This window comes from Bos mutus, chromosome 18 (genome assembly GCF_027580195.1).
Source record: "Bos mutus isolate GX-2022 chromosome 18, NWIPB_WYAK_1.1, whole genome shotgun sequence".
In the NCBI taxonomy this organism is placed as follows: domain Eukaryota; kingdom Metazoa; phylum Chordata; class Mammalia; order Artiodactyla; family Bovidae; genus Bos; species Bos mutus.
Genome location: NC_091634.1, coordinates 37170780 through 37181165, shown reverse-complemented (window position 1 = coordinate 37181165; position 10386 = coordinate 37170780). Strand labels below are relative to the sequence as shown.

The 10386-nt window shown below is 48.8% G+C and overlaps 1 protein-coding gene across 1 annotated transcript; it reads left to right on the top strand.

Moving 5' to 3' along the window:
* The first annotated feature begins 1902 nt into the window (after positions 1-1902).
* Positions 1903-10251, top strand: POLR2C (RNA polymerase II subunit C). Its single transcript, XM_005899886.3, has 9 exons — positions 1903-2059; positions 2239-2288; positions 4704-4772; positions 4913-4965; positions 7588-7716; positions 8071-8122; positions 8253-8421; positions 8569-8643; positions 9236-10251. Exons 1-9 carry the CDS (start codon positions 1974-1976, stop codon positions 9378-9380), a joined length of 828 nt encoding a protein of 275 aa, XP_005899948.1. The 5' UTR covers positions 1903-1973; the 3' UTR covers positions 9381-10251.
* Positions 10252-10386: the final 135 nt, after the last annotated feature.

The following is a 10386-nucleotide window of genomic DNA, read 5'->3' as shown; positions in this document are numbered from 1 at the left end:
GATCATGGCAGCTGTCCAACACCCCAGAAGCAGAGAGCAGGGTTTTGGAGAAGGCTTGCAACTGGCAGTCAGGAGACCTGAGTTAGGGTCCCGGTGCTGTGTAACACTGCTGGGCAGCTATGACAGCTCTGCACCTGTGGGCCCGGGCCTCCCTTCAGTAAAATGTGGGTGACAGGGGTCTTTCCCCCTCCCGGTTAGCTTTGGCTCCTCCTGCCCATCACTGACTATTTCCTTGACACAGTATTTAGCTTTACAAATTCAGCCTCTGTGCTGGCTGGGCCCCCTATTTAAGTCCGGTTAATTCTGTTCAGCCCCTGAACAGACTTGTATAAGTCTGCTGTGGTGAAATGTCTCACAGTTATAGAAGCTGGAAGTCCAAGATCAAGGTGCCAGCTAACTTGATTCTTAGCGCTTTCTTCCTGACACACATGGCCACCTTCTCCCTACATTCTCACACAACAGAGAGAGCATGCAAGTGTGCTCTGTTGCCTCTTCCTGTTTTTGTTAGAGCACTAATCTCCTGAGAGTTCTATCCTCAGGACCTCATAAGACCCCCATTTCCAAGTATCCTCACATTAGGAGTTGGGGCTTCACCATTTTGGTACACACAGCACTCAGCAGCCATCTGTCTTCTGCTTTGCTGTCTCCTACCCAAGTAGACTGAATGATGATGGGAGTAATGGCTAGTAGGAATTTCCTGTCTCTTGTGCACTTTCCTCTGGGCCCTTTCTGCACCTAATTCTTTTATCTTGACATCCTGTCAAGTTGCCTGCAGTAGCTATCCCATATTTTGTTCCATTCCCTCTTTTATCTTTTATAGCATCCATCTCACACTCAACAGACAACCTTAATTCTTAATTTACTGAGATGATACAGGCGTTAGTGCTAGGGCCCCCTTAATGCTCTTCTTCTCTGTCTCAGTTGTCACTCCTTGCTAAGGCAAACGCCTCTCTATCCCCTCTGATTATTCTTTCTCTGCCCCTTACATGTTGTCCCCTGCCAAATTCTATTTTAGGACTTCTCTGTATAACCTGCTGCCACCTGGGAATTCCCTGGCGGTCCAATGGTTAGGACTCTACTTCATTTCAGGGGACATGGATGTGGCACAACCAAAAGCAAAAAAAGACCCATCAAACTCTTTCCAGGCTGTTTAAGGCACTGCGTACTCTGTGCATGTAACCTACATGTGCCCTCCCATATAATTTATCTTTAGGTTTCTTACAGTACCTAATACAATGTTTAATGCTATGGTAAATAGTTGTAAATGCTATATAAATAATTGCTGGTCGTGCAGCAAATTTATTTTGTTTTTGGAACTTTATGGAATTTTTATCTTCAGTTGGTTGGGTTCAAAACCCTTGCATATGGAGGACCAACTGTACTTTAGTTCTTCCATAAATTTACACACTTATCCTTTTAAACGTTACACAGTTTTTTACACAGTATTCCTGTGTTTGTATGTTTAACCAGGTCTCTGTCAATGGGCAAGTTTTATTTATCTTTTGCTACAGACTGCTGCAGTGAACTGGAGAAGGAAATGGCAACCCACTCCAGTGTTCTTGCCTGGAGAATCCCAGGACGGCGGAGCCCGGTGGGCTGCCGTCTATGGGGTCGCACAGAGTCGGACACGACTGAAGCGACTTAGCAGCAGCAGCAGCTGCAGTGAACGTCCCTGTACATGTATGTTTGCTTACAACTGCAAATGTTTGTGCAGTATGGATTCTTAGAAGTGTTACTGCGGAATCAAGGATGTGTGCATGCTTTGCCAAATCGCCCTCCGAATGGTTGAACCTGGCGCCTCTTCAAGAAGGTGGTGGGAGGGGTGGGTAGAAAATTTCGGGCCTCCGAGCAGCAGGCGGCGCTGTGAGCGCCCCTCCGCGCCAGTGGCGAGGCCCCGCTGACGGACTTCCGCTGGCGGAGTTGCGCAGGCCGGGCAGAGCTGACGCCAGAGGCCGAGCGAGCGGTTGGGCGCGATGCCGTACGCCAACCAGCCCACAGTGCGGATCACGGAGCTCACCGACGAGAATGTCAAGTTCATCATCGAGAACACGGACCTGGCGTAAGACTGCTGGGGGAAGAGGTTGGCGGTTCTGGAGAGCCGGGGGCCCCAGCTTGCGGGACGTCGTGACTTTTCAGAACTGGCTCCCGGGCCAGGGCTTCCGCTTTGGGCACGGTGGGGCGCGACCCCGGCCTGTCGAGGCTGGGGTACCCACACGCCGCTTGGTTTTCATTCCTCAGGGTGGCAAATTCTATCCGGAGGGTCTTCATCGCTGAGGTGCCCATAATAGGTAAGCGACCCCAGTCTCGTTGCCAGGGCTACCAGGCCTCTCTCTCCCCCCACCGCACCCCTCCCTTTACCTTGCAGCTCCTGCCTCCAGCCTTGGTTTGGGCGACGGACTGGGGGCGCTAAGAGAACAGTCGTGCTGGAGACTTGATCGGGCCCTTTGCCCTTGGCCCAGGGCCATTCTGGCTACCTCTCTGGCTCCACGGGCTATTTATTTTGTTCCATTCTTTTCCGTGCGTTGGTGAAGCGCATGGGCTCAGGAGTCTGTGGACGGGGACTCAAAAACTGTTTTCACTTACTATCGCTGCGAAACTTGGGCAAGCTATTAAACTCTGTTGCAGCCCCCTCTCTAGTGTTCGGACGCTAATAGCAGTTGTCAGGGCGACGTTAACGATTAAGGGTAATAATTTCTGTGCCTTGTGTTCAGTGAGTCTCCAGTGCCGGTAGATGTGAATCTGTTCCGTCAGCTGCATTTCGGGAGCATCCAGGCAGTGGTGCTAGGCACTGGAAACGCAGAGCTGTAAAGTACAGGGTTCTTTAGGAGTTCATCTTCAGTTGCTCAGTTGTGTTCGACTCTTTGTGACCCCATGGACTGTAGCCCACCAGGCTCCTCTGTCCATGGGATTCTCCAGGCAAGAATACTGGAGTGGGCTGCCATTTGCTCCTCCAGAGGATCTTCCCAACCTATGGATCAGACCCTCTCCTCCTGCATTTGCAGGCAGATTCTTTTAGGGTTTAAGGAGAACCATAGCTGCAGTGGGTTTGACGCTTTGAGGAGAAAGGATCTGTTTCTGCTTTTCTTCCAGCCACTTTTCACTGGGTGTTCTGCCTGTCTACAGATACACTACAAATATTTTCTGAGTGTTAACTCAGAGTTTGATTTAGGAAAAAGAGATGTAAGCCATAGTTACCGCATCAAGTGTGCAAATTCCTAAGAGATAAACAGGCCAATTGTTTGGTAAGCAGAGGACATTGTAGTTTTTCCACCATTACCACCCTCCAGAGACTTTTTCAATTCAGAGCTTGGAGTGTTCTCCTTGTCTGCCAAATCACCCCGTGGGGTCTCAGGACCCTAGTTTCATCATGAGTAAAATGAGGCAGTTGTGCTTTAGACACTGACATTCAAGCGCCACTTTTTCCACAAGTAGCATGAAGCATCTCTTGCAATCCAGACCCCAGTTAGGAATACAGAAATTAAGACATCTGAAGACCCAAAGAATTTTTGAAGCTTGAAGTGGAAGCAAGATGCACACAAATATAACACAATTAAGACAAGTGTCTTAAGAGAAGTATGGACAGAGTTCTAGGAGAGAGTAGCTTCTTCCTGGGAGAGAGTGTTCATCTCTATCACAGAGGGTGGGCAAGTCCTGGTTTATGGGAAGCTCACAGAGTTTTTAATCCTGCACAGGAGAGGTTAAAGGCAGGCCATTGGGAGGAAAGGCAGAGACAGAAAAGCTTGGCTCTTAGTCCTTACTTGGCTCAGGTTTAGGAAGCAGAAGGACAAGCAGGTGGGGGTCTGGTCATGTCTGGTCCTCTGTTCCTAGTGTCTGCCCCTCATTGGACAGTTGGTCTCACTGCCCTTTGACTTCTGAATTTAATTGTTTATGTACAGATATTTATGAATGAATGAGTAAATGTGTGTTTAAGTCAACTGTGTGTGACACTACAGTTCTCCTCGCTCATGGCTGGTAGGGATTAGTATGCCTTGCCCATTAAAGGAATTGTGTAAACATGATTTGGTTGAATGATAATAAAGTATTAATTTGGGTAATCTAGTCATTATATCACAAAAGGAGATGTGGACCATAAGTCTATGTTACTTCTCTGAGGTTTGTCCAACTTTCAAATGCCCAAATAGTTTGTGTTCTTACTGGTGTTGGCATGAGTAGCAGATTTAAGTGCTTCCCACAGAAATATTCAGCTCTAAGAAACACATTCCCATTCTCGTGGTATCTTTAGGTCATTGTTTTTGGGGTAATACAGGGAACTCTGCATCATAACTGCCTGAGCAGGGAAGTGCGGTGCGGTGTGTGTGTGTGGTTCTTATTAAAATGCAACTTCCTGGGCCCCACTCCAGAGCTGTGGAATCAGAGTCTCTGGCAGCCTGACTCGGCCTCTGCAATTTAGTACGCACTAGATGATTTGGAGGAGCTCAGATGGTAAAGAATCTGCCTTAGTGCAGGAAGCCCCCGGGGTTCGATCCCTGGGTTGGGAAGAGTCTCTGAGAAGAGCATGGTAACCCACTCCAGTATTCTTGCCTGGAGAATCCCATGGACAGAGGAGCCTGGCAGGCTGCAGTCCATGGGATTGCGAAGAGTCAGACACGACTGAGCAACTAACACTTTCAGATGATTTTTAAATCTGGAAAATTTGGTGGCTAATCTGCCCGTCTGCTTTTTCTGCTTCCTTCATTCTTTAGCAATTGACTGGGTTCAGATTGATGCCAATTCCTCCGTCCTTCATGACGAGTTCATTGCTCACAGACTTGGTGAGTGCTGGGTTTGGAGAGTTACAGGGAGGGGGCTGTGCCAGTGTCAGAGGAAGAAGCATCCTCACTCCCAAGGGGACTTGTGGACTCCTTCCACCTTGGCCCCTGCTTTCTTCATTGTGCTTTTCTGTGTCTTCCAGGATTAATCCCTCTCACCAGTGACGACATTGTGGACAAGTTGCAGTACTCCCGGGTATGCTGTGTGCTTGGGGAGCTCGGGGGAGGCAGGGAATTCAGTTCTCAAGGAGATTTTTTGCTGACATCTCGATTTTGGCTTTTAGAAAGACAGTGTGGAGATGTTGTCTGGAGCCCAAGGCAGACATCGGTCTTTGGTTCTGATGGGACCACAGATTGATGAGGCTCAAGGGGCATAAGAGAGTCTCATTAGCCAGAGGGGACATACACCTGGATGCTCATTTATACCGAATGGGTGGAGCTGTTTCTCTTCAGCATCTGGTGTGCAATGTTTTCCAGAGCATCTCTTCCCAGGGACAGGGGCCTAGGAGGCTAAAGGGCATCAACAGAAGGATAGTGGGTGAGGACAAGGAGCAGAGGGAGTGAGAACTGTTCTGCAGAGCAGCAGCTGTCTGCCAGCTATATGCCTCACCCTATGGGTTGTCTTCCTGAAACATGGCTCCATTCTTCTGGGGTGACGTTTGCCACTTCCATGATACATTAACAGACTCAGAACTAGGGAACGTGTAGGACAGGATTAGGTTACCTGTATCCTTTCATCAGAGCTGCGTTAGTTGACAGCTTGAGAGTATTCCTTCTTGATGGCTTTCGGTGGTCCTGAATCAACCCCTTTTCTGGTATTCCCAGGGGCACATCATTTTGGTGTGCTAATGGCTAATTTGATATATTTTGTAAATGTATATGTGTGTTGCTGTTTGTTTTATTATTTATTTATTTTTGGCTGTGCTGGGTCTTTGTTGCTGCTTGAGCTATTTCATTTGCATCGAGTGGGAATACTCCTGGTTGCAGTGTGCAGGCTTCTCACTGTGGTGGCTTCTCGTTGCGGGCCCTGGCCCCAGGCTCAAGGGCTGCAGTAGCTGTGGCTCGCGGGCTCCGTGGTTGCTGCTTGCTGGCTCAGCAGTAGTTGTGGTGCACGGGCTTAGTTGCTCCACAGCATGTGGGATCTTCCTGGACCAGGGTTTGAACCTGTGTCCCCTGCATTGACAGGTGGATTCTTATCCACTGCGCCTCCAGGGAAGTCCATATATGTGTTTTTTTTTTAAATATTCAAGCACACAGCAAAGTGTGGAGCTAATAAATAGGCATGCTGCCGCCAAACCACCTGTCACATTTTGACATTTCATCATTTTTGCTTCATGTCCCCAGAGTCTGTTTTTAAGAAATAAAACATCACATATATTGGTAAAGACAGTTGTACCACCGATTGAAGAGCAGTTAGTCCATATCTTACATAAAGATATGCATCCCCCGTGACCGAACAGTTCCTTCCATTAAATTTTTTTCTAGTATTGCATTTACTGAATAAAGATGGTCTGGATTTTTCGTTTGTGTTTTCTTAAAATTTGCAGAAAAGTTAAAAATAGAATACATATTCATTCTCATTTCACTTTTAATTTACAGTTGTTGATACTTTGCTATATTTGCTTTATGTTTCATGTAGATGTTGTGATTTTTGCTAAACCATCTGAAGGAACGTTACAGAAATCATGATACTTCTCCCCTAACTACATCAGCATGTGTGTCCTAAAAATAAGGATATTTTCTTACCTAACTACAATATTATGTCTAAGAAAATTAGTGTGGATTTGTACTATCTATATACAGTCTAAATTCAGACTTTCCTAGTTATCCTCAAAATGTCCATAATTTTTTTTTATTTGGCTGAACTGCTTGGCTTACCAGATCTTATTCCCCTACCAGGGTTTGAACCCCACACTTGACAGAGAAAGGGCAAGTCCTGACCGCTGACTGCCAAGGAATTCCCCCTGATTGGCTGTTTGTGATCTGTGATGCATGCACTGCATTCGGTTGTTACACCTCTTTAGTCTCTTGATCTCTTGAACAGACTCTTCTCTCTTCATTGTACTTTTTTTTTTTAGGTTGAGTACCTTTTTATATTTTTGTCTTCCATTACATTTTGATTCTTTAATTTCATATTTCTAAGAGTGATTCCATCTTGAGGGTCTAGGTTGCCTTCCTGTCCCACCTGTGTGATTACAGGCTGGCCAGGTGTGGCCCATAGATTTCCTTCATCGTCTTGAAAACATCAAAAGTAGCTTGGATTTTCCTCACTAATATGAGGGGAGAACAGTTTGCTTGACTACATTCTAGTAGCTCTCTTCTTGCCTGACGTTAAATGGTGGCAGCTAGTCTCTTAAGACGGGAGTGTTTCAAGAATCGGTTTAAAGAATGGCACACTTGAGAACTATTAAAACTGAGCGATACTTACATGGTGGCAGTCTCTTATACCCTTCTCTGCTTTTGTGAATGTATGAAACTTTTTTAGAAAAGGTCAGTAGTCTGGAGCTTCAAAGGTACTTTTTCTATTGTCCCCTAGATTGTTTTAAGTGTTAATTGCATCCACAAGCTAGTGCCAGCTCATGGATACTGAACTGTGTGGGCTGAAAGCCTCCTCTGTTAGTGCCTTGGTTCTCTGAGGAAGAGCCGTTCAGCAGCCCAAGAGTGGTGTGTAGATGGACACAGCTGACAAGAGACTGGCGGCTGTGGTCCACCCTTTCATCAGATGAAGAACCTTCAAGGACAGGGTATTAGAAGCGGGGAGCCAAGCCAGACTTCACTGTCTGTCCACAGACTCACTGCTGTCTCTCTCCCACCTCAGGACTGCACGTGTGAAGAGTTCTGCCCCGAGTGCTCGGTGGAGTTCACTCTGGACGTGCGGTGCAACGAAGACCAGACGCGTCATGTCACGTCTCGAGACCTCATCTCCAACAGCCCCCGGGTCATTCCGGTCAGGAAGGCCTTCCCTGTGGGGACCTCTGCTGTTCTTCTGGCTCCAGTGGGCCAGATTGGGGTGGATTCTTAGAAGATGCCAACTTCCCTGTGTTACCCTCTGCCTTAATGTGAGCCTGATACTTAGAAGTGCTAATGATTCTGGACCCTTGCCAGGATGGGCAGAAACATTGGTGCTGTGGGCCCTCTGCCCCCTTAGGACCCTTTTCAAGACCATGGTACTGTTTTGACTGAGGAGGTTGTAGGGGTTAGAGGCCAGTCACCAGCACAGACGGGATCCCTGGAGGTGCTGGAAGATTTCCGGGTGAGATGAGCAGCTGCTAATAAATGCCTCTGTTTGGATTCCCTGCAGGTGACATCTAGGAACCGAGATAATGACCCCAACGACTACGTGGAGCAGGACGGTAAGGCACCCCGAGAGAGGCAGAGACCAGACCCAGCCTCTCATGTTGTCTGGTCTTCCATGGGCTGCAGGTCAGACCCGGAGAACTGTGCCTCTGCCGGCCCTCGACTGACTGTCGCCTGTCCCCACAGACATTCTCATCGTCAAGCTGAGAAAGGGCCAGGAGCTGAGACTGCGAGCCTATGCCAAAAAAGGCTTTGGCAAGGAACATGCCAAGTGGAACCCAACTGCAGGAGTGGCTTTTGAGTATGACCCTGACAATGCCCTGAGGCACACGGTGTACCCCAAGCCAGAGGAATGGTATGTTCTTGGTGGGAGTTGAAGGCTGGCTGGGCGGGCGGGTGTGGAAGTGGCTCCTAGTGACCCAGATGGGGCAGCCTGACTAGGAGACACGGGTCCCTTGAAAGCAGCCATAGCAACCCTGTGCTGACCTCTGTTTGACCTCAGGCCAAAGAGTGAGTACTCAGAGCTGGATGAGGATGAGTCGCAGGCACCCTACGACCCCAATGGCAAGCCAGAGAGGTAAGACCCTAGTTTGGCACTCGAAGGTCACAGGTCTGGTGCAGCCTCTGAGTTAGGGAGCCCCTTTCCCTCCTGTCCAGTTCCCCTCAGCTGAGGAGGGGCCGGTAACTGCTGAACCCCCCTTAAGTCCCCTTTTGGTCACTGGGAGAAGGGGGCCCTCCAGTTATCCAGACTGTTCCTTTTGTGATTATTCAGCCCCCAAAGAAAGACCAACATAAGATCAAACCTAGGGCCCCAGACTGTCCAAAGCCTTCTAGTGACAAACATGAAAACAGTCCCCGGGTCATTCCGGTCAGGAGCAGTGGCACTGCTGATCATCTTCCTTCCCCTCAGTGTGGAGTGTGTCTGTACACAAGTGTTTTGAGATTGTCACACAGTATCTTTTTGAGGCCGCTGTGGCCCTCTTGAGGTCCTACAGAGTGCACTGGGACCACTGTTTTTAAGAAGCTGGATGGAGGTCAACCCTGGAACAAGGTCAAATTCATGGGGAGAAAGGAGTCAGGACCAGAAGGGAGGGAGGCCCTTGGCCAAAGCTGGGGCCCGCTGGCCTGAATGCTTTGTGGAGGGCTCTCACTGGACTCTTGCCTCTCAGGTTTTACTACAATGTGGAGTCTTGTGGCTCTCTGCGCCCCGAGACCATCGTCCTTTCAGCCCTCTCTGGATTAAAGAAGAAGCTGAGTGATTTACAGACCCAGTTAAGCCACGAGATCCAGAGTGACGTCCTCACCATAAACTAGCTGCAGCTCACCTGTTTGAGCAAAACAGTTGGATTTCAGGTCTCTTCTGAGACTCTTTTTGGCTCCTGGGCACCGGACAGCTGTTGCTCAAGTTTCTTGGCAAGCCTTCAGTACCAATTAGCAAGGCAGCAGCGGGGAGGGGTAGGTCCATGCCAGCCTCGATCGGTTACAGATCACCAGGGGCGCCACTGCCATTGCCGGCAGGACAGTTTTCCCCTTCATTTAGCATCCCTGGGCCTGCCTGTAGGTTGGCAGCAGTGCTCCCTGAAACACTCCTTCCACCCTGTCTCCCAGTGTGCCTTGGGGGCCATAGGGCTCCCCTGTTGACAACCACTGAGCTGGACTCTCACCTTTGGGTCATTTCAGCTCTTTACTTCGAACCCTTTCTGTTCATGAGTTGGAGTGCTCACCATTGTAGGCTCGTGTGTAGGGACTGACTCTGAATCCTGACTCGGGCTGCACGAGCGCCCTTCCAGTCCCTGCCTCGGCCACCCTGTTGGCCTTTCACTCAGATTCTCAAGTGTCCTGAATTTGAGAACCTCTTAAGAGTAGTGTTAGTCCTAGGCTATCCCCCTCTTCCCCCCAGTAAACCTTGTATTTTGTTCTCTACCCATCAGTTTCAATCTTCACCAACAATGGCCAGATGATTTAATTTGTGTGGTGGGGGCAGGGGAGAGGACAAGGACCTTAATGAAGATCTGGCCTTGACCCTTAGCCCTGTAGGTAGGCACACACCCAACACAGTTAATTAGGCAGCCTGGCAGGAGAAGCCTGGAGAAAACCGGAAATCTAGTACAGAAAGGAAGGGTTATTTATTAACAGTAGTTGTCTTTTGAAAGTTTTTATTTTTGGCAATAAAGAGCACAACGTACGTAATCTCCTTCATGCGTCATCGAGCCACGAACCGAGCCAGCCAGCTCTGCCTCCCTTCCCGTGGCCTCTGGGTGCCCTTCTTCAGGCTAGCTTACTCCTGGGGTGGTCATTCCCTGGGTCAGGTTCAGAGCTG

What these genes read in the sequence shown, in the direction of transcription:
- POLR2C (XM_005899886.3), top strand. Translation starts at nt 1,974, where the DNA reads ATGCCGTACGCCAACCAGCCCACAGTGCGGATCACGGAGCTCACCGAC. An exon ending in ATCGAGAACACGGACCTGGC is followed by an intron (nt 2,060 to 2,238) that starts GTAAGACTGCTG and finishes TTCATTCCTCAG; the next exon opens with GGTGGCAAATTCTATCCGGA. An exon ending in ACAGCCCCCGGGTCATTCCG is followed by an intron (nt 7,717 to 8,070) that starts GTCAGGAAGGCC and finishes GATTCCCTGCAG; the next exon opens with GTGACATCTAGGAACCGAGA.